The sequence below is a fragment of the Xiphophorus hellerii genome, chromosome 1, assembly GCF_003331165.1.
Source record: "Xiphophorus hellerii strain 12219 chromosome 1, Xiphophorus_hellerii-4.1, whole genome shotgun sequence".
Classification (NCBI taxonomy): domain Eukaryota; kingdom Metazoa; phylum Chordata; class Actinopteri; order Cyprinodontiformes; family Poeciliidae; genus Xiphophorus; species Xiphophorus hellerii.
Window position 1 is genome coordinate 1,178,675 of NC_045672.1, and position 24,381 is coordinate 1,203,055.

The window sequence follows — 24,381 nt, forward strand, 5'->3', positions numbered from 1 at the left end:
TTGTCAGCAAATGTTTTGTGGTGTTAGCCTTTAGCTAGTCTCAGTATCAGCTTGGATGCACTCAACTGACACAATGTAGCATAAATATCTGTGATGTTCCACCCCGCAGTACTCATTCTGATCTTTTCTAAGGGAAAGAACTTTACTCAAAAGGCTTTCTATTATTTCATTAACTTTCTGCTCTGCTTTATTGATGTTGGAAAAAAGACTGCCAAAAAAAAAAAAAACTCTAAATTGTTGAAATACACCAACAATACACAAGTTAAACTGAGGGGGCATTAATTGCACAGATGTATTTTCTATGGCACTGACATAACAAGAACAACATGAAAGATTGCACCAGAAAAAGCCCAGCACAGGTGTAACTATTAGCATTATTGATGTCTCTGTTCTGTTATGCCTCCTATGGTACTGGTGTGTCATCCACAATGCTACTGGCTTAGCTCTGGCACACAGGAGATGGAACACAACTGGTATTCAGATTAATTACACATTTACACAAACCCACTTTAGCAACTGTTAAAGAAGCACCTTGCATAAATAAAAAGAAACAGAATTCATTGCTTTTCCGTCAGTGAGAAATTACACAACACAATTTTAAAAGTTTCACATCTTTGTATATTAAAGTAGTTTTTCTGTACCTCTGTATCAGTTGTTGGGATCGAGAAGCCAGAGCAAGTCATAAAACACTTTGACAAGTGGAGGGTCTTGAGACAATCTCCAAACATTTACAAATGTTCTCTCATTATTTATTTTTGCTATAATAAAGAAAAGATAAAAAAAGACTTTTAGAAAGATTAAAAATGGAGAAAACTAGCTTATTTGCTAAGATCATTTCTTGGGGCAGGAAATGCAAAGATTTGAGCAAGTTTGAGAAGAACTTACCTCATCACTTACATGTGGACACATTGGACCAGAATACATTGTAGTAAGAAATCTAGTAGGCGGAGGTAGTGTGATGGCTTGGGAAATGTTCTTCTGAGAAATCTGGGATCCAACAATCTGTGTAAATGTGACTTGGGCATGTACCACCTACCTAAGAAATGTTGGGGATCAATTACAAGGCCTTAGCAGAATAACCCATCCTGCTACCAAAATGGTTCTGCAATGACTTGGGAAGCATGACAAAAAGTTTGAGTTGAGTTGACTTGAATTCCAAATGTTCCAGAGAGTCCATTCCTGGACAGGTTGGCTACGTTTTGACACAAAGAGGGAGGATTTACCCACTATCTGACTGGTCATAATATTGTGCCTGTTAAGTGTCTTAGAGACATCTAAGACACTTATCTAGAGATGACCTTGTTTAAACTCAGATGGACGAGAGTGTAACCTCCAAGAAACTTAACTTGAGCTCACTTTTCCCGATTAAAAGTAACGTCCAGAGTAATTTGGTGGTTTTACCAGCTGATCAATCATCTCTTTGTGTGTCTCTCTTTCTTATAGTCTGTTGGAGTTCATTGTGTGATTGCTTGTCTGCTTCGATGTCTTCTCCTGCTCAGTGCCTTCTGTCAATGTCTTCAGAGTCCGTCAGCTTAAATCTCCTCTTCATTTCTTTTGTCTTTAATGTGTTCTACTTTAATGAAGATCACCTGTAACAGAGAATATTCAGTGTTCCTCCACTTTGATTTTACACTTTAAGTCCCTATGTGTCATTGGATAGTATCTGGTTATTGGTGATATAAAAAATGAAGGTATAGAAACCGGACTGAGTCTTAATCTAATGGTATCACTGTTGTAGACATCTCACTGTGCCATTACTTCATCAGCCTGGACACATGACTGTCATCTCATAGCTGACACCACATAGCCTCATTCCCGAGAATGAGCCCCAGTTCTCTGCAGACAGATCTCTGACACTTTACAAATGATGATTAATCTACAGAGAAGTAAGATTACAGCTATGGAAATAAATGATTACTGACTACCTGCCACTCCTTCCATTCTATTAGCAGGCACAGCATTAAAGATTGAACTTGTTGCTGGAGGGGTTGTAGTGGACTAGTGTTCATCATCAATCGATACCTCACTCATTACATTAGAATATGTTCTATAGGTTAGATATGGGTTAGTGTAATTGGTTAAAATGCCACAGAAATCAAGAACATGGTCTAATAGCTTTGATAGTAGTAGTATTTCTTTTAATGTCTGCCCTGAGGAATAATATCCTATTTTACTGTTCTGCTCATAAAACAGTCACAAAGTCACAATCCTATATTGTCTGGTTTATTAGTCTTTATATCTGCTTGGGTAGAATCTGCCATTGGCTGCTTTATAGATATGTTGTTTGTATTTTACCAGCTGTGATACGAAATTGTCCATCCTTTGTCAGTACCTGCAGGATCATTGGAGTGGGGGGCTGGTGTTTCTCTCCAGAGGTCATTGTGAGAAATCACATTGCTCAATCCATCACATGGCAACACAGAGACACAGGACAACCATCCACACACACAATCATACCTAAAGGCAATTTGGAGAGAGCTAACCATTTGAAGAAGCTGTAGTGCCTGGAGAGAGCCCACTCATGTACCGGGAGAACCAGCAAACGGCATGCAGAATAATCTAGAACTACCAACTGCACCACTCCACCACCCAGGCTGTAATTCAGTGCTACTTTGATAGGTGATGCTCCCTCATGTTTTACACCATGACTGACCCCGGAGAGACCACTATTTTCCCTGGTGATAATGGTGTGTTTGGGCTGATGTGTAGCATTCTTTTTCCTCCACAAATATAATTTTGCACAAAAGCCATGGTTGTTGTATGTGTTACATGGCTTGTGGCAAATTCTAAATAAGGATATGTGTCTTTTGTTTAATTGCTTCCTAATGCCACTTTTCCATAAAGGGCAGCATTAAATAATTCAACCTAATCTCTAAGTAATGCTCACTTTATCAACCCGTGTCTTGGCAGGCTGGCAGCGTTGCAATGCTCTTTCCATTTCTGAATGACAGATTGAACTGTGCTCTGTGAGTTGTAGTCCTGCTTTGAGCTTTCTTCATGACTTGTTCCTTTTCTTTATGATGCTGTTTGTTTGTTCACTAAATGTATGAAAAAAATAACAATTACAATATTAATCTACAGAATTGTGCTGGATTTTACTTATGTAAAGATTGAGCTCCTTTCATGCCTTTAACTTCCACTTGAACATTGTTTGCTACTTTGTGTCTTTCACATGAAGCTAAACATACACTGCCTGGCCAAAAAAAAAGTCGCCACCAAAAAATGGTCACACGCTCTAATATTTTGTTGGACCGCCTTTAGCTTTGATTACAGCCCGCATTCGCTGTGGCATTGTTTCAATAAGCTTCTGCAGTGTCACAAGATTTATTTCCATCCAGTGTTGCATTAATCTTTCACCAAGCTCTTGTATTGATGATGGGAGAGTCTGACCACTTTATGATGCTGTTTGTTTGTTCACTAAATGTATGAACAAACAATACATTTGTTTGTTCATTTGTTTGTTTGTTTGTTTGTTTGCTGGAGAACGCAAAGCCTTCTCCAGCAAATCCCAGAGATTCTCAATGGGGTTAAGGTCTGGACTCTGTGGTGGCCAATCCATGTGTGAAAAAGATGTCTCATGCTCCCTGAACCACTCTTTCACAATGTGAGCCCGATGAATCCTGGCATTGTCATCTTGAAATATGCCCGTTCCATTTGAGAAGACAAAATCCATTGATGGAATAACCTGGTCATTCAGTATATTCAGGTAGTCAGCTGACCTCATTCTTTGGGCACACAATGTTGCTGAACCTGGACCTGACCAACTGCAGCAACCCCAGATCATAGCACTGCCCCCACAGACTTGTACAGTAGGCACTAGGCATGATGGGTGAATCACTTCACCTGCCTCTCTTCTTACCCTGATGTGCCCATCACTCTGGAACAGGGTAAATCTGGACTCATCAAACCACATGACCCTCTTCCATTCCTCCAGAGTCCAATCTTTATGCTCCCTAGCAAACTGAAGCCTTTTTTTCTGGTTAGCCTTACTGATTAGAGGTTTTCTTACGGCTACACAGCTGTTCAATCCCAACCCCTTGAGTTCCCTTCGCATTGTGCGTGTGGAAATGCTTTTGCGTTCACAATTAAACATACTCCTGAGTTCTGCTGTTGTTTTTCTTCGATTTGATTTGACCAAACGTTTAAGTAATCGCCGATCACGATCATTCAGGATTTTTTTCCGACCACATTTCTTCCTGGAAGACGATGCTACAAACCCCCACGAACTGACGCTGTTGTCACGATTGTTTAGAGACGGACACTATGCAGCCGCGGTAAGCCGCTATCAACCCTTATCCTTTTAAAATGTCCACCCGATACTACACCGTCCTTAGAAGTAAAACCTCTGGCAAAAATACAGACGTGAGTGGGAAGACGCACATTCCAGGCTAAACAATTATAGTGAAGTTTAATAGGGGCATTAAAAAAATGTGTCGGTGATATTCAGTGGCGCAAAGTGGGTTGTTTGATATCAGACAGAATGGATCAGGAGAGGAACACCACAGATCTGTCAGAACCTAAAGAACCAGGCATCAGTCTCTTCATTCCTCAGTCATTTCCTGAGACAGAAAAATAATATAAATGGCAATTTAAAGAACAAATCATAGAAATAGATTAATAAATAAATGAATAAATATTGTGAATAGAAACCATTTATCTTTTCAACATTAAAAACATTTGTTAGGATTGTGTAGGAAAAACTCTGATATCTTTTACAAATACAGTGTTTTGTGGTTAATATTACTTCACCATTTTATTAATGCGGGTTGCCAGTTTGGATAAGGCTTCCTATCAGGCTATAAGAATGAAAGAAAACCTTTAACAAAATGCCTCAGACCTGCAGCCCATAGGTGGTTCTAGACACAGAAGTGGCTCTTTGGCTCACTTATGTATTAAATAGTGAAATACGTCCCCTGTTTTTTGTTTCATTCTTTTTTAATTGCTCTGTAGGCAGCAATTTATTCACATATATGTACATTTATTATTATTTATACTTAAAGAATAAAAGATCCTATTTATGAGAAAATTTTTTTTAAAACTTGCTGAGCAACAATTACAAGATAATAAACGGCAAACAAAATGTCAGCTGTTACTTCATTACATTAGAACTTACAATATAATGGCTATTGTTTGTTGACCCTCAGCAGAGCTTTTTATCAGATTTCTTCATCAAACATCAAAAGGATAATTGACCTTTTTGAGGATTTTTGACCTTCTAACAATACCTCTGTAATGAAAAAGACTTAACAGATAAATTAATTATTTAATCATTAAAACTACACAATTAAGATATTAGAACATCTGGAATACTCTGAATCACAACCAAAAAAAAAAGAAAGTTTACACTGGCCTCTTTATTAGGTACACCTTGCTGGAGAGGGGTTGGACTTTTTTTTGCTTTCAGAGGCACCTTAATTCTTTTTAGTATAAATTCAAGAAGAGTTTCAGAAACTTTCTTCTGCAGGATTTTGACAAAATGGCATCACTTAGTTACATCCCAAAGTTGCTCTGTTGGACTGAGAGATCTGGTGGCGGTGAAGTCACTTCAGGATAGTGAACTCAATGACATGTTCAAGGAACTAGCTTGAGATTATTTGAGTTTTATGACATGATGCATTAGGGCAGGAGTGGGCAACTCCAGGCCTCGAGGGCCGGTCTCCTGCAACTTTTAGATGTGTCTCTACTTCAATAATGAGGTCAAATAATGAGGTCATTAGCAGGACTCTGGAGAACTTGACTGCACTTAGGAGGTGATTCAGCTGTTGGATTCAAGTGTGTTGGACCAGGGAGACAACTAAGAGTTGTAAGACACTGGCCCTCGAGGACCAGGATTGCCCACCCCTGCATTAGGGTGTTGGGGGAACCAAGACAAGAAGGTGCACTTGGTAAAGTGATGAAGATGGTCAGCAAAAATATTCAGTACTCATCAAACCAGAACAAGGTTATTTTCATATTCTGGTGACTCAGTATAAAATGAGCAAACAGAGAGGAATCTGGCCAGGACTGACTGAGGAAGAAGCAGTTAAAAACGTGGTTAATATGAATCGGCTTTATGGGTATACCTAATAAAGTGGCCAGTGAGTGTATATACTGTACTAGCTGTAACAAAACAGTCTTCTTCCAAAAAAACCTCCCAGTTTCTAAATAATAATAATAATTTTTTTAAAAATAACTCAGAGAACAAACTGTCTGGAAACGCACAGAACAACATGTCTAAAGCACTTTAAAAGTCAAGCCAGAAGAAAAAAGGAGAAAATAACCACTTCCTGGAAAAATAAAAATTTTCTGATGAAAAGATCCTTCTGTACATCTGTTCATTGTGCTGGTGGATTCTTTTAAATGTTCTTTTTCTATCATCACTGGAAATGAAAGAACACCAGGTCCCCAAAAGAGGGCTGGAAGAGAAAGGGATGGAAATCTGTCTGCTATAAATTGATCTCTGATTGCAGCTTCATCCATTAGTAGGAGCTATTGTACAAAGCTGTTAATATTTCTTAATCCTGGCTAAGTGACTTAGCTCATCATCATGCATTGTTATTGTAGCAGAAGAAGCTGCTGTTTACCGTCAATTATTAAATGACTAGGAAGCACATACTTACTATTTGTTTAATCATTTTATCAGAGAAAATTGCCTCTTTGTTTGAGACATTTCTAAAAACAAATGATTCACTGGCGGCTTTAGCATAAAATCTGGTGTTATATTTGCTGCTCAGTGGCAGAATTTTGCCAGATTAATAGTGTCTGGTTCAGAAGTCGCTGTTGTGCCTCCTGCCCTGCTCGTCTGGCATCACCTCATCAAGTTGGGCAGGGCTTGGCTCTCGTGCTGGGGGTTGCAGATGGTCTTCTGTGTGATGTGGTTGGAGGTCCAGAGCCGTACTCCAGTGAGGACCTTGGCAGCTGACAAGCTTGGCCCGCCATATGCTCCGGCAACAGGACGGGCCACCTACGTGTCAGCCAGGCAGACTCTGCCTCTGGTCCAGGCACCTGAGCCGGCTGTTTGACCCCCTGCTGCCGCACCAGGCCTCCCTCGCCACGGGAACCCGGTACACAGGAGATGTGGAAAATGGTCTTCAGCTACGACACAAAACTAATTCTTGATGGAACTTCAAGAACACCCAAACATCAGAATAATCTTGAGAAAATTTGTGTAATGAAGAACCCACATTTTTCTGTTATTTCCACAAATTTCCTGTTTTATTTTTTTGTGATGGACCATAACAATGTAGTGCATTATTATTAGTGCTGTCAATCAATTAAAAAACACATCTACCACTGTGATTAATAACTTTGTAAACTTGAAATGTAAAAAAAATCCTAAAAAGGTGTTTCTATGGAAGCATTGACTCATGAGGGCTGTGCACTAATGCAGAATACACATTTCAGTTCTTCCTATTTAAATGAATAATGAAATAATTAAATCCATGTTTTATTTATCTTCTTCTATTTATCGTGTGCTACAAGGGATGTCAGATTAAACTCTGGTGTCATAACATACACATTATATATTCAATGTGTCGTCTGATGTAAAATAAATATGGTTCGCATAAGATTAACCCTTTTTAAATGAGAAAAATGTTTGGTTTTCTGACATAGAGACGCCTAAGAAATGATTATGAGAAAACAACATTAAAATAAATCCTGGTAGGCAGGAAGATCTTGAACTGGACTGTATCATCACTCTAAAAATGACTTCACTTTTTTGAGCAAAAAGTCAGATTTTTATGTTCAGAAAAATGAAAGACTTTGCAAATGCTAAAAGCAGTTATCATGCATTTTAGGAGTACATTGTAACTCAGTTGCTTTGTTGTTTCTACATAAGCCAGCACAGATGGATCGAGACAGGTTGAAGCCAGAAGGTTTTTGTTTTTGTTGTTGAACTATTTCAACAAGTCTCCGCTGCACCATCATCATGCTTATACTGATGGTATGAAGAACAATGGAAAGTCTGGGCTGGTTGGTGCCAGCTGTGGCCAGCGATGTAGAATGTTTTTATTTTCTCCAGTATCCGACGCTCAGCTGGCAAGACTGATGCACTCCACGGCTAGTCAGCACTCCCACCAGCTTTACCAGCTCAGCTTTTATCAGGTGCCCTGGAAATTCAGTTTTGCTGGCCCTGTAATGTACTCAAAACTACATCTGCAACCGACTGATAAATCTATGCTTTGTTGCGCCTGATGGATGGGTGAGAAAATGAAAATTCGCTGCGGCATGTTGCTGTGTCAGCAGGGAGATCACTTCAGATTTCCCCCACTCCTCCGCTCATAATGACCGCTCTGTCGCTGGAATCTAGTCGTGAACCTTTTTTTTTTTTTTTTTTTTTTTTTTAAAGGTTTTGTTGGATCTAGTGGCCTTTATTTGAAAGTAGTTTGACAGGAAAGAGGGTAGTAAGAGAGGGGGAAGACATGCGGCAAATGTCGCCAGTCCGGGAATCTAACCTTCGACTACTGCCACGAGAACTAAGGCCTCAATATGTGGGTGGTGCTTAGCCTCTGCGCCACCACAACACCCAGTTGTGAACCTTTTTAATATTTTTTTAAGCTTGGCAGGTTCTCCAAGCTGACAAGTTTCCAGATCGTTTTGTTCCACCTCTGCATCTCCTGGCTGCACTGCAAGAGCAGGCTGAAAAAGCACAGCTCTCCTCTGATGTGCTAATACATTTTATTTACTGAGGGAGAAAATCTTTATATTTGCAGCGCAGTGCTTGTTTGAGCATGCCTTCATTCTCGCTGGGCTACTGTTTGGTTTTTCAGTCAGCTTGATAGAGATGGCACACCTTTATTGCAGTAAAGGCAGTGAGGGTCTGTCAGTCTAAACACCAATTTTAGTTGCCTAACAAGACCCGAAGAAGGAAAACCTCTGAGAAATGTCATCATGCCTCCCTTCCCTTTCTCTTTTTTCTTCCCTCTTTCACTGTGGGCTCTCTGTGAATTGTATTCCCGCTCTTTCAATTTGCCGACTGTGTTAGCACGCTCCACAATGCTCTGCCTTCGGGGGATCGTGGGTAGGCTGGAGCACCAGCCCCGGTCAGGCCCGGAGAGAGCTGCTAACCTTTTCCGTGTTGCCTTAGCGTTGTTTAAAGACCAATCAGCACTTATCAGCATTGACTACAGATGAATGCTAAGGCAGTGCTACGTATAGGTAGGCAGAACATCTCGCACTCCGACAATCTGACGTCTGCTACAGACAAGAAGACGAAAGAGAATGGTGAAATGCTGTTTATTGCCATTCTGTTCTGAAATCCTCCACCTGTAATCTACTCTCTGGAATTTCACTTTTTATTTTAGCTTTACCCTGCAGCTGTCATTTGCAGTATTCTAGTGGTATAAAAGTCAGGAGAGGCATTTGTTCTAACTGCATAATAATGAAAATGGATAAATTCAATGTTTACCTCCCTAATAACTGTGGTATGAAAACAAACCAGACTGAGGCTAGTGAGCAAAAAGCATCTCTAGTCATTTTGTGATTGCAGGTTGATGGAGGACCCAAATGCAGAATGGCAGAGAGTAAATGATGAAAGAATGCTTTAATAAAAACAATTAACAAAAAATTCAGAAAGAGCCAGGGTAGAATGCAAGGAATAAATCCAAGAAAATACCCAAAAGGAGGACAAACGAGAGGTAATGTAGTCAAACGGGGTTGTAATGGGAAGAACCAGTGAGGAGTGACTGAGAATGAGGTTCTTAAGTACAGGGAGAGTGAATGTTGAACAAAAGACATAGGGCCTGGGGACTAGGAAATTAATCTAACAAAAATAACTAAACATAATAAAAACAACATGGGTTCTCTCCGGGTACTCTGGCTTCCTCCCACAGTCCAAAAACATGACTATCAGGTTAATTGGTCTCTCTAAATTCTCCCTAGGTGTGAGTGTGTGTGTGCATGGTTGTTTGTCTCTGTGTTGCCCTGCGACAGACTGGCGACATCTCCAGGGTGTACCCCGCCTCTCACCCAAAACGTTCGTTGGAGATAGTCACCCGCACCACTCCTGACCCCAGTACCATACCATACCAACTTTATTTATGAAGCACTTTATACACCGACAGGACAGTAGTAGATAGAAAAGATCGAATATAAAATACATATTAATATACAGACACAATAAAACAAAGTGAAACCTCTCAGATTGTGCCAAAAGCCAAAGAAAAAAGATGGGTCTTAAGAAGGAAGGGACTTAAAAACAGCGAGTGAAGAGGTCTGTCTTATGCCCAAAGGAAGATCATTCCATAGCTTGGGGGCTGCCACAGAAAAAGCACGGTCCCCTCTGATCTTGCACTTTGTCTTTGGCACCTTCAGAAGCAGCTGATCAGCTGACCTGAGGGAACGGGAGAGTGTGTAAGAATGTAACAGTTCAGACAGATAGGGAGGGGCAAGGCCATTAAGAGCTTTAAAAACAAATAAAAGGATTTTAAAATGAATCCTAAAATGTACTAGTAACCAGTGTAAGGAAGCTAAAATAGGAGAAATATGGTCAAATTTTTGTGTACCTGTTAAAAGACATGCAGCAGCATTTTGTACCCTCTGAAGCTGGGAAATATACACTGCCTGGCCAAAAAAAAGTCACCACCTGGATTTAACTAAGCAAATAGGTACAAGCCTCCTATTGGATAAGTACTGCATAGGCGATTATCTTTCAGCTGGCAACAAGTTATTTAACCCCAGCTGATGCAATGAGTAAATCCTCATTTCTTAAACAACCATGGCAAAAGACACATCCTGTGGTCGTGGAAAAGACGTTAGTCTGTTTAAGAAGGGCCAAATCATTGGCATGCATCAAGCAGAGAAAACATCTAAGGAGATTGCAGAAACTACTAGAATTGGGTTAAGAACTGTCCAACGCATCATTAAAAACTGGAAGGATGGTGGGGAACCATCGTCTTCCAGGAAGAAATGTGGTCGGAAAAAAATCCTGAATGATCGTGATCGGCGATTACTTAAACGTTTGGTCAAATCAAATCGTAAAAAAACAACAGCAGAACTCAGGAGTATGTTTAATTGTGAACGCAAAAGCATTTCCACACGCACAATGCGAAGGGAACTCAAGGGGTTGGGATTGAACAGCTGTGTAGCCGTAAGAAAACCTCTAATCAGTAAGGCTAACCAGAAAAAAAGGCTTCAGTTTGCTAGGGAGCATAAAGATTGGACTCTGGAGGAATGGAAGAGGGTCATGTGGTCTGATGAGTCCAGATTTACCCTGTTCCAGAGTGATGGGCACATCAGGGTAAGAAGAGAGGTAGGTGAAGTGATGCACCCATCATGCCTAGTGCCTACTGTACAAGTCTGTGGGGGCAGTGCTATGATCTGGGGTTGCTGCAGTTGGTCAGGTCCAGGTTCAGCAACATTGTGTGCCCAAAGAATGAGGTCAGCTGACTACCTGAATATACTGAATGACCAGATTATTCCATCAATGGATTTTGTCTTCCCAAATGGAACGGGCATATTCCAAGATGACAATGCCAGGATTCATCGGGCTCACATTGTGAAAGAGTGGTTCAGGGAGCATGAGACATCTTTTTCACACATGGATTGGCCACCACAGAGTCCAGACCTTAACCCCATTGAGAATCTCTGGGATGTGCTGGAGAAGACTTTGCGCAGTGGTCAGACTCTCCCATCATCAATACAAGATCTTGGTGAAAGATTAATGCAACACTGGATGGAAATAAATCTTGTGACACTGCAGAAGCTTATTGAAACACTGCCACAGCGAATGCGGGCTGTAATCAAAGCTAAAGGCGGTCCAACAAAATATTAGAGAGTGTGACCATTTTTTGGTGGTGACTTTTTTTTTGGCCAGGCAGTGTATAAATCACTGACTCCTATATGAAGTGCATTACAATAATATAATTACATAATTTGACATTTTGCAAAAAATTTGCTTAGCAGAAATATGCAAATAAAAACTGCAATGGAAACACTGTTTTCACATCACAGAAGTCACATGATCAACAACCGGATGTTAATAAAACCATGAAGATGACAGGAAGTGGTAGGAGGATGATGTCCCGGCAACTTTTTAATGATTTATCTCTTAAACAGACTTATTCAAATGTGATTTTAATTATCTTATTTAATGGTAATTAAATAAGGTAATGAAACAGGAGCTGTGGAGAAATTTGGGTCAACTTGATCAACTGATATTGATCAACTGATATCAAAGGAGGATTCTTAGAATTGGAAAGGACAAATTCTAAGAACAGTGATGCACATAGACCATCAAATTCCTAGTTACTAATTGACCTAGCTCTGCTTTTGGACCTGGGACCTTTTGGATGCTAGGTCTACATGCAAACTCCATGTGGAAAGGCCCTCAGGATTTGAACCCAGGACTACATGGCTTAACTACTATGCCACCATGATAGGCATATCATGTGTACACAGGCATATGTGTAGTACACATCTAGAAAAAAAGGTAAATTAACCAATTTACCTACAAAATCACCAATTTGACTACAACACCCCACTCTTCCAAGTCAAATTATTTATCATTTATCCTGATAAATTTCTTATTATAAGACTTCGACTCAATGTTGTCACAATAAATTCCTATTAGTGGTGTTTAAAAACCCCTAAAACTATATTGTCAAGCTTATTATTTTTTCTCCATTGTTTGTTCAAGAAATGTGTACCAATAAATTTCAAAATATGATTACATGAAGTTACTCTCTTCATTTTAGAGATACAAATTACATTTCTTATTTGAGTGTTGTCATAAAAAAGCGTATGCACGTGTGAATGTTTTTCAGGAGTATTTTTTTTTGTGTGTGGGTCAATGATTGGTATGTCATGCAGCTAGAGCTAATTATCTAAAAAAGAAGTAATAAATAGTTCTCATCCTCACTTTTAATGTTATCACAGTATTACCACAAAATATTGTGATAAAACTTTTAAGTCCATATCGCCCAACTCTTACTGACAGGAAGGCGCTTCAGAGGGTTGTTAGGGCAGCAGAGAGAACCATAGGCTGCCCCCTCCCCACTATGGAACAGATTTACACTTCCAGGCTCCACAAGAAAGTTTTGAACATTTTAAATGACTCTTCACACCCTGGCCATGGTCTCTTCCAGCTGCTGCCATCAGGCAAGAGATACAGAGCAATAAAAACCAGGACAAATCGCCTAAAAAACAGTTTTTACCCGATGGCAATCATGGCACTAAATTCAAAGGCATAAGAACTTCTGCTCTTGACCCCACTTTGTTAAAAATGTAAATTCTGTTGCGACACCTCCAGGCGCTGCAACCATCTTCTGATGTCTATTTATTTCTCATTTTGTACTATTTATTTCTTTATCTTTGTATATTATGTACATACACATAACCTGTATCTTAACTCGAGTCGAGCAAATCTCAATCTCGTTGTAATCTGTTGATGACAATGACAAATAAACCTTATCTTATCTTATCTTATATACATAAAGGCATTTTATTGGGTAATAACCCTGTGAAAAAACAATATACTTTATACAAACATACTTAAGTACATTTAAAGTATTAATTGTACTACATATAAATATATACTTGGTATACTAACAGCATGCTTGTACCAATTTTGATATTGTAATGTTAGACACACCTAAATATAATTGTACCAAAATACACTTTTAAGAAATATATTAAATAAAATTATACTTGAAGTGAACAAAATATATATTTCCTCAAGTGTACCAATGAAACAATATGCATTTAAAAATATTTTGTGTAGATTTTAAAATAGTATATGCTCACTTAAAGCTTACTTTAAAAGTAAATTATTAAAATGCTGAAATTTCAGTATATTTTAAATTACATCTCAGCGTATACTTTAGGCTAATGAAGGATGCCTTTTGAGGTGCCTTAATAATCTTTCACTGTTTTGTTAAAATGGCAAAGAATAAAAGAAATTAACAATCCTTATATTTGCACTTGATGTCAGGATGTTTAACAAAGTAATAATGCTCATTCCTGGAAACATCAAACATTGACAGTTTAGTGACAGAGGTTCTACAACAAAAACAATACTTGTCCTTAACACTAAATGTAGCAGGTATCTTCAGTTTTACATCTCTCCGAATATGATCTGTTGTTTTCAGTTTTTTAACTAAAACACAGAAGCTACTTTTACCCAATCCATTTTCAGATGTATGATGTAAGATCCATCTATTACTGAACGCCATTAGCTCCAGTTCACACTCCAGAGGAGATGGTGGCGGTAATGCACACTTTCAGTTTTTTTGAAAAGCGCCATATAAAGAAGAACAGTCTTGAAGTGGAGACGAAAGGGGATGCTGTTCAAATTCGCCATCTTTACTTCTACAATATTGCCTTAAAGATAGAGATAATAGTTAGTAGTTTTGGTAAATTCAAACTGGTGAGCTCCTAGTCTGAGTTAAACGATACCACAACAGGACAAGAACTGGATGGAAATTAAATGTTGGTCACAAAAGGAGCCCAAAAGGAGGAAGGTTCTCAATGTGTTGCTAGCTGGTGGTAAGTTTGCTTCAAAATGCTAATTATCTTCATTTAATTATAAACAGTGCAGTACATTGTTTAGTTATTGTTTAGCAGTAATAGTTATTTTTTCAATTTTGTTGTGATTTTTATGATTATTATTTTTATGACTGTTATCAGTCATAAGGTTTATGTTGCAACTGCATGAAGGCTCAGTTTGTTGCGACTTAATATAGTTGTTTTTTTTATAAACTTAACCTGGTTTATGAAGGTATACTGAGCTCAGTATGCCAAAGAGACTTTGATATTGTGAGGCTGTTGTTATAACTTGTTCATCATTGTTTTTATCTTCAACATATTTTTGCAATTTAATCAAATTAAGATGAAAGAGGAAGCCTGGGATCAGGTATTAGAAAACCTAAAGACTTTCCTGTCTCAGGTCACCGTACGAGCTCTGAGGATGATCCTCCACATTGTCTTCATGGTGTAAGGCTTTATTTTTTTTACACTGAGCAGCAGGTTACATTTTTAACAACAGCAAAAACTGGTGTGTTTCAAACACTAAATCCTTAACAAATATATGCTTAACATATGTAAAAGTATTGAAAATAATTTGACAGAATTTATTCCCTTTGTTATTCTACCATTTCTCTTTCATACTTATTATTCATTATTAGTGTTCATGGCCCTGTGATGGACTGGTGACCTGTCCAGGGTGAACCCTGCCTCTCATCCGATGACTATTGGAAATGGGCACCACCAGCCCCCCTCACCACCCTGCAAGGATCAGTGTGCTCAGATCGTGGATGGAAAGATTTTAATGTAGTTTGTCTCCCTTAAGTCCACACTTAAAACAACTTCATAGTTGATGCCAACATCAAATGATTCCATGATATTGCTGATTATTTTTCTACTTCTGACATAAACAGGTAAAGAAGTCACCCAGAATTGTTTTTTCACCCCAGGCATCCGGTCCCAATCATCATCAGTTCTGATGATGCCACATACACAGTGAGTCCGGAATGTTCTAAAATTGTAAGTCATACTTTTTTCTTTGCTGTTTTTCTTTACTCTTTAAAATACAAGTGCTTTCTCTGTTTAATTGCTCTGTTGTTCTTTTTTGTAGGTTTCTGTAAAGTGCAGTTGTGAAATGAATGGGATTGTTCTGTCGTTGATCCTCACTGTACTCAGGACTTAGAAATGTCAGTTTGTCTGCAGTAATACAGAAATACTGTGACATTGAATTAAAACAATACTCTGTCCTTGGTGAAATATTTTTCACAATTCCTCTAAAGTGTACCTATTGTTTTATTGTACTAATTTTCATAACCATGTTGTCTGTAAACTTTTAATATGTTGACAATTTGTACAATTCTCTGATAGTATATTGGCAATGTACTCTTGAAAAATATGAATATATTGATTATACAGTGTAATTTTTTTCAGCCAGAAAGCGTGTTGTAATTGATCCTTCTGCGTACTGGTAGCCTGATATGTTTGCAGTACTTTAGTGTGTATGAAGAATGTAATGTACAAAGTGGCAAAGCAGAATAATAAAAGACATTAACTAACTAAAAAGTGTACTTCATTAGCAATTATAGTAAACCAAAAGTGTAATTTGAGCATACTGTGATCACACTACTAATATATAAAATATTTAATGCCAATATACTTAAAATACATTCTAAATATATTTTAAATGTAATTTGATCACAAAAATAGTACACTTAAGATATACTAATCAAGCACGTTTATGATACATTAAAAGCAACATACTTAACAGTTTACAAAATATAACTTTAGTTGTTCCAAACAAGTATGTGAAAGTACACTTAGTGCACTTTAAATTTAAACCCCATAACACAAATCAAACAGTAATCAAAGGTCAGATAGTGGAGACAGTAGAAAACTATAAATATCTTGGGACTATTTTGGATAATAAGTTAAAATTTACCTGCCATTCAGAAAACGTACAAAAAAAGGGCCAGCAAAGATTATTCTGTCTAAGGAGGCTCGTAAAGTTTCAAGTTGATAAATCCTTGATGATCCTATTTTATAGATCATATATTGAATCTGTGTTGACCTTTTCCCTCTTCTGTTGGTTTGGAAATCTCAGTATTAGACCAAAAAATGCCCTTAGAGTAATACATACTAGCAATAAGATCTTAGGGGTTGAACAATTCTCACTTACAGAACTGTGTAAAAAACAAATCATTAGGAAAACTAAAGACATTATTGCTGATACTTCTCATCCCTTACATGCTGATTTACAGTTTCTGCCTTCTGGCATCAGGCTCAGACTTCCTTATATAAAAAGTAACAGGTACAAGCACTCCTTTGTTCCTACAGCAATATCTCTTTTTAATGCAGGACAAGGTAGGGGGACTTGCACCTGATATAGTGTAGCAACTGTTGGCCAATAATGAAATACACTGCTGTATTCTTCCCTTTATGTGTTGATCTGTATTTTATGTGCAGTATTTTTTTTGTTGTTTTTTTTTTAAAATCTTTGATACTTTGTCTTTTAGCCTTCTGTATTTGCTGCAATATTAATTGCCCAAATTGGGATATGAATAAAATGAATCTGAATCTAAATTGTGATTTTCTACAATTTAAGTACTATTAAAATACACCAAGTACAAAATTTGTTGCTCCAAAATAACACTTCAAGTACACTGATGATCAGTCTGGCTTCAAGTATGCTAAAATTTAACATGCTTAGTATATTTATTTTTCACCTGGGAAGAATTAAAGTATAGTAAACAGAAAAGCAGAATATTCTTAATGACTCATTCATTTACTGATTTTTATTATCTGGAATCTAGACCTTTGTAGAAAACTCAATATATACTGTAAAATTCACAACACATTTTTTTGTCTCTTTTTAATAACAAAAAATGCATGAGCAATGACCCACCAGTACATCATGACCTATGAAAATAACCAAAAATGTATTAGCACTGTACAAGTGTTATAAAAACTGTGCTGAACATGTTGGAAGTGTTCCTCACACAGAGCTGGGTGGGTGGATTTGAAAAACTGCATGTTCAGAAAACAGATGTACAGTTCAGCCTCATAGGAAAAACACCATTGGTGCGCTATAAAATAAAAATTTCATAGATTGAACCAGAAAGATGTTTCAGGGGTAATTACTTCCACAAAATGTCAAAAGGGAAAAAAACTCATTTCAGTGTAGCTGTAATGAAAGCTAGCATTAGCAACAGAGTAATTTATGGACTGCCATCTGCTCTGTAAAGGTTACTACCACAGGCAATTCAGACATGCAAGTTCTACAAGAACTTAATTAAAATACATCAGGATTTGAAACACATCCACTTCCACAGAAACTTTTCAGCCTGCCGAGTTCAAAACAGTTTGGCTTGTTCCAGGAAAAGTTGACATTTGAACATCTTTGTCCAGCTTTGTCAGTCTGTCTAATGTGCCTCTTTGGCTTCTTGCCTTTTTTGCCCTCCCAGCGCGAATCGTGCGGAGCCGTCAGTGGTGTGAGATGGCTCCCTGCATGGAGGGGGAGGTCTGCAGCCTCCTGTTCAACAGATCTGGCTGGACCTGCACTAGGGGCAGTGGTCGCATCAAGACCGTCACGGTAATTCCTTCGACGTGACATTAATACACGCCATATGCACTTACAGCAACATTCCTTCATGTTCAGTGTGAGGCAGCCCCATGAGGTCAGGTCAGGTGTCATATGAAGAGACACACCTGGGACACTTTCAACGTGTTTCAGTCAAATGCTTTGTTGGTGCTAAAGTTTAAAATACTACATAAGACAGTTAAGTTATGCTGAAACCTGTCAGAGGTTTTGACAGATTACAGTTAGCACATAAAGGATGAAAATATAAATAAAATAGAAACCTCTTATTTTATTCAAAGAAAGCTGCATATGCTGTGTGCTTCATCATTTATGATAAAATTTGGCATGTCCAATTTACTGAACTGATATTCAATTACTTTTCTTCACATGTTCACCTTCATCCCAGAGCCGGACCAAGGCATATGCAAGTTAAGTGGTTGCTTAGGGCCCTCACACCACCAGAAGGCCCCCAGGAGCACCAAGCAAGCATGATTAAATATATATATATATATATATATATATATATATATATATATATAATTTAAAATGCCATTTAATAATACAAACTAAATATTTTTGAAACAAGAAAATAGCTGATATCTACATTATTTTTATAGATGTTAGACAAATAATATGATAATCATTTCCTGATGATGGCTTCTTCCATTGTTGGGGAAATATAACATATGAAACTTGTTAACTGCTGGGGTTTATCAGCTGATGTTACTTTCAAATAATTAAAATAATATTACTAAGTTTCGTGCCACTCTGCATTTCAAAATCTAATTTTTTTTTAGTTTACTAATCCTATAAGATTAAGATCAGCAGCCATAATAGCATAAGTACTGACACGACTCAGACACAGATGCAGTGACTGAGCAGTGAATTCAGAACAGGCTTCTGTTTATTGTGGAACACTTTTTCAAAGTCAGACAGGCCAGAGTCTAAACTAGGGAATCCAAGTCCAGTGGGGTAAATCAGGATCGGGGAGTGGCATAGTTTGGATAGGGTGGGGCATCAGGGGTGATTGACAGACAGGTTAGTCACTGAACAAATCGATGTAGCATTCACATCGTGTCGCTGCTTTGGGTTTCACAACAATTTCATGCTATGTAGGAGGAAGATTTACCCTTATATGGCAGAAGCTGGAGATCAGGCGATGATGATGATCAGGTGCAGAGGTCACAGCTCAACAGCAGCTGTGGCAGGTACAATATAAGCAAATTACACTGTACCTGTTGCTAATGCTAGTAGGTATGTCATACATACCTACTAGCTTTTTATGAACGATAAAAATCTGGTGTTAGGTTGGTATGGGGGCCTCAAATTAAAATCTGCCTAAGAACCCAATAAGACTTGGGCTGGCCCAGAAAGTACTGAAACACATTGGAAACGCCGTCCTTCAAAGTTGCCATATTATGCTGCGTCCCCGCTTTTACAGTAGTCTAATACCTTCTGTTACATTACACACCCCCTCTCCGCCAGTCAGCAGCACCAGACAGCAATGTTTCCCGTATTCTCAAGTTCAAAACTTGACAGATATGGTCAGAAACGTTTTACAAAACCTATCAAGCAGGAATACGTTTTCAAAACTCTTCCAAACCTCATGCAGGCTGAGGAATTGAAAGACTGCAATAAAAAAAAACAAACCCTATAGTCATATTTTGCCTCCCATCCAGGCCCCCTCTAGGTCCGGGTCGGGGGCCCGCCGTCCCCCCAGAAAATCAACTTTTCTGAACTTTATAGAATGTTATAATATTATTCCCTCATCAAAAACAAACCTGGAGTGTTGCTTTGATTTTTTTTAAATGCATGTGATAAAGCCTTGAATTTCCCATAGCAACCGTTTGGGGGTGCCTAAACATTTGCTACCACAAAACTCCTCCTTGGATGGTCAGTCTCTGTCCGAATTTTCCCCTCACAAAGCACCCTTCCCTCACAACTCCTTCAGACTAGTGGCAGCAGTAATTAGCAATCACCTGGTGGATCTACTGAAATTACTTTCCACTCCAACGCTCTTAAAAACTGTTGTAAACGGCATAATGAGAAGCATTGTTGTGATGATGTTCTGAAAGTAGTGTTGGAGCAGGAGCTTCTTAAAGAGACAATGGCCTAATTTCAAGCCATCAAAGTATGAAGTCAAATTTATTTTAAGCCATATTTTTATAACAACTGAAAGTGTCAAAGACACTTTATGGGCTACAAAATGACACTATGTGGCTGGAAAACACACAATACTAATCATGAACTGCAATTACTATAACAAAGTCAAACATTGATATATTACTGATGTCTCATGAAGATGTATCATGACATATTATATTGTCATTTTTTTTGCCCAAGTCATTATTAGAAGCCACTGAAACTAGGTGTGATCTTATTAATAAGTTGTAAACATGAGCAACTGATGAAAAACATCTGCTATGACATCATGTATGCTGCAGTGCGTCATATGTTTACCTCTTTACTTCTCTAAATGTTTAACACACTTAACTAAAACTGACAAAAAACCAATTTCTTATTGTGAATGGAACAACAAGGCTGAAAAAGACACAGCTGACCTCTGGCTGACTTTGTTAGAGATGTAAAACATTACATTTTTAAAATCTCCAATATGGTGTCATCTGTTCCTCTGCAAGCTATATGAATGACTAAGACTGTCGCACCGACTGCATAATGATGAATCCCTGTTTGAGACAAAGTACAGCAGTACATTGCTGGTTTTAGGTTAATATCTTCTCTTTTTTGCTGAAAAGAGGCACCATTGCAAATTAAATCCAAATTTTTGAAAAAAGAAAATCACCCCGTCAACTTTTATTTGACGGGGTGTGAATAAGACTGACATGACACCGTCATAAACATGACATAACACCTGTCATGAACATGAGTAAGTCTTCATGAAAATTTATGACTGTTGTCATAAAGTGTCATTCGGTAAATGAAATTTTTAATACAAAGTTGACATTATTCAAAATGTCTTTGTTATGACAACTTGACATTAACCTAGACAAAAATGTCTTTTGTTGTTGCGCAACATCCTCCCCCCTTCTTTCTCTACTCTCTCACTCTCTACTTCCTCTTCTGAGAGGGGTGATGTGCTACCAGCTCTCCATCTAACAGGTGAAATGAGTTTCCTAAATCTGCTGGGATTTACCCTGTCCAGAACGGAAGTAAACTCTGTTTAAAGCTGGTCACGAGAAAGATTCGCCTGATTCCTGACGGTCTCCATCCAGGTGTCCCAACCTTCTTCCCCCTGTGAATTAGCCAGACTGAGCAGCCTGCAGCAAACTAGTTTCACAGAGCACACCTGTTAACGGTCGCTCCTTCTCAATATTACAACGTGCATTTGTTATTGAACCAGGTTGGTTTTAGTGACTCGGGTGAGTCCCAAGGATGTTGTTTTACATATGGGCTACCAGCAACCTATAAAATATTTTCCACCTCTTCCTCTCCAGAATCAAACATCAGAGCTATTTTACAACCATCAAATAACTTTAAGGTGACTCATTAATTGAATGTCCACAACATCTTTTAGATTTTCTTTATGCTAAATATTTTATTAGTAAGGCAGTTTTTCAAGGGTCAGTACAGCTTAATTCAGTAGCAGAAATAGTCAAATAAGTAAAATCAATCATCTAGTCTATCTTTCCCTAATGCTGACACTGAGAACTAAATAGGGAACCTTTGAGAGAGACGGACGGAGTTATGACGTTTCGAACCCCAGACCTGGCCTGATGATGAAGAAGGTGTTGCAGCAGTAAGAGGAAGTTTATCGACAAAGGCAGGGATCTCTGTAGGTCTGATGAGCCTTTTTCTCCGATTGGATGGTGAGGTCACACAGGACTTGGGTGCTGGCAGGAAGGAAGGCACCAGTTCTTCTTCTTTGCCTTTGTTCTTTGTCTTTGCCTTTATCTTCATCTTCATCTTTGGGGTCTGAACCCAGCTGGTGAGAGAAGTGCGATTTGAAGCCACATGTTGCGGGCCTGACGGGTTGGTCCCCATGTGCAGGACGGTCTTCGGCTCTGTGGCCCCGGCTCTTCTTCAGCTGTAGAGTTCTTTGTCCATCTCGATCTTGGCTCGAAGCTGCCTGGAGGATCCAACCCAAGATTCCTCTTTTGCACCCACCTTTTATAGGGTTTATCCACCCTACAGGCACATTTGCATTGGCTAGCACTGTTGCTGTGCTTGTTTCATTGGCTGTCTGCTTGGATAGATGATCTCATATCCATCTTTGTCTTAGAGACATTATGTCCTGATGTCTGTGCTAATGTCTCAGGGTTGCTCAACCTCCTACATCCGTTGCCTGCACAACCGTTTCTCTGAAACGTTTACGTTGTTCAACAACCTGCTTCCAAATAAGGCCTTGATCATCTCTGCTCTAATGTTAGTTCCCCTTTTTCCCGTAACCTTTCACCTACCATCTACCTCCAACATATCAGTGATGTTTAATTGCAGTTACAGCTTTTTACACCATTTCATGTCAATGTCAAAATCACATTTATAACTTCTTTAGCTTCTCTGATTTTGTCATGAGGAGCAGTGTGGATGAGTGGTGAGGCAGACGCGATGGAACCAGGTTAGATGAATAATGATGATTTAATGACGAAAAAGCCAACACAAAGTCCAAAACCAGGCAGCACTGCAGAGCGGAGACCAGGGTTCAACACAGGTAGAACGATCGAAAGACTCCAGTAAGAGCAGAGGAGGAGGGCTCTGTGTGTACGTGAACAACACCTGGTGTACTAACACAGCGACTGTCATCAGCCATTGCTCCCCAGACCTGGAGTATGTGACTGTTAGATGCAGACCAATATACCTCCCCAGAGAGTTTACCGTAGTCATGGTAACCGCTGTTTACATACCACCGGATGCTAATGCTAAAACAGCTATTGGACTTTTGTATGGCAGCATTAGCCATCTGCAGAGCATCTATCCAGATGCTGTGCACATCATAGCGGGCTTGAAGACACGCTCCCCATTCCACCAGCATGTAAAGTGTGCTACAAGAGAGGCTAACACTCTGGACAAAGTCTACTCCAACATCAAGCTAGACTACAGGGCTAGACCACTTCCTCACCTGGGTCAGTCAGATCACCTGTCCCTGCATTTAATTCCTGCTTATGCCCCCCTCAGGAAAACTGCTCCAACCATCACCAAAACCATCAAATCCTGGCCCGAGGATGCGACACAGCAGCTGCAGGACTGTTTCGACAGGACAAACTGGGATGTTTTTGAACATCAGGACCTGGAGGTTCTTACAGACAGTGTACTGTGCTATATCAAGAACTGTATTGACACTGTAGCTGTGGATAAACGCATCCGGGTCTTCCCAAACCAGAAGCCCTGGATGACTCAGGAGGTCCAGCGACTGCTAAAGACCAGGAATACCGCCTTCAGGTCTGGGGACAGGACCGTCTACATTACAGCCCGAGCTAACTTAAAGAGCAGCATCAGAATGGCTAAGTCTGACTACAGGAAGAGGATAGAGGGCTACCTTGACAGCAACAACAGCAGGCAGGTGTGGCAGGGAATCCAGCATCTCACCAACTACAGGACCAACCTCACAGCTGCGGAAGGCGACGCCACGCTGGCAGAGGAGCTGAACCTTTTCTTTGCCCGCTTTGAGGTGAAGCCAACAGAGGCAGCCACACTACACCAAGCGACCCACAACACCACACCCCTAGTTGTAGAGGAGCACGGGGTGAGGCACACACTGCGGGCTGTCAACCCAAGGAAGGCTCCTGGACCTGATGGCGTCCCTGGACGTGTCCTGAAAGACTGCGCCGATCAGCTGGCTGGAGTCTTCACCAGGATCTTCAACCAGTCCCTAGCCCTGTCTACAGTCCCATCCTGCCTGAAATCTTCCACCATAGTCCCCATACCCAAGAAACCTCACATCTCTTGCCTCAACAACTACCGGCCAGTGGCACTAACCCCTGTGGTGACGAAGTGTTTTGAAAAACTGGTCCGGGGTCACATCACAGCACTTCTCCCTCCTGACTTTGACCACCACCAGTTCGCCTACACAGCCAACAGATCCACAGAGGACGCTGTGATCACGGCCCTCCATGCTGCTCTGTCACATCTGGAGCAGCAGGGGATGCTGCGGATGCTCTTTGTAGACTACAGCTCTGCTTTTAATACCATCCTCCCTCACAGACTGGTGGACAAATTGGGGGACCTGGGCCTCCCTCACTCCACCTGCATGTGGATTCTGAGCTTCCTGACCAACCGACAGCAGAGAGTTAGGATGGGAAAACATACATCCACTGCCCTCAGCCTTAGTACTGGCTCTCCACAGGGCTGTGTGCTGAGCCCCCTGCTCTATTGTCTGTACACATACGACTGCACCTCTGCCCACCACA

General features: G+C 39.6%; 1 protein-coding gene across 6 annotated transcripts in view; it reads left to right on the forward strand.

Moving 5' to 3' along the window:
* tafa5l (TAFA chemokine like family member 5, like) overlaps nucleotides 1-24,381 on the forward strand; it is a 135,776-nt gene that overhangs the window by 72,585 nt on the left and 38,810 nt on the right. For 4 of the 6 annotated variants that reach the window (XR_004339311.1, XR_004339314.1, XR_004339317.1 and 1 more), the window contains exon 3: nucleotides 17,901-18,028. The exons of 1 other annotated variant lie outside the window; for it this stretch is intronic. Coding sequence is in view for 2 of the 5 variants with exons in the window: in XM_032563195.1 (XP_032419086.1) it covers nucleotides 17,901-18,028 (128 nt within the window). In the remaining 3 variants the exon portion in view is untranslated. Of the gene's footprint in view, nucleotides 1-17,900; nucleotides 18,029-18,422; nucleotides 18,497-24,381 lie in introns of those variants that run through there. One more of the 6 variants, XM_032563188.1, reaches the window with a different exon arrangement.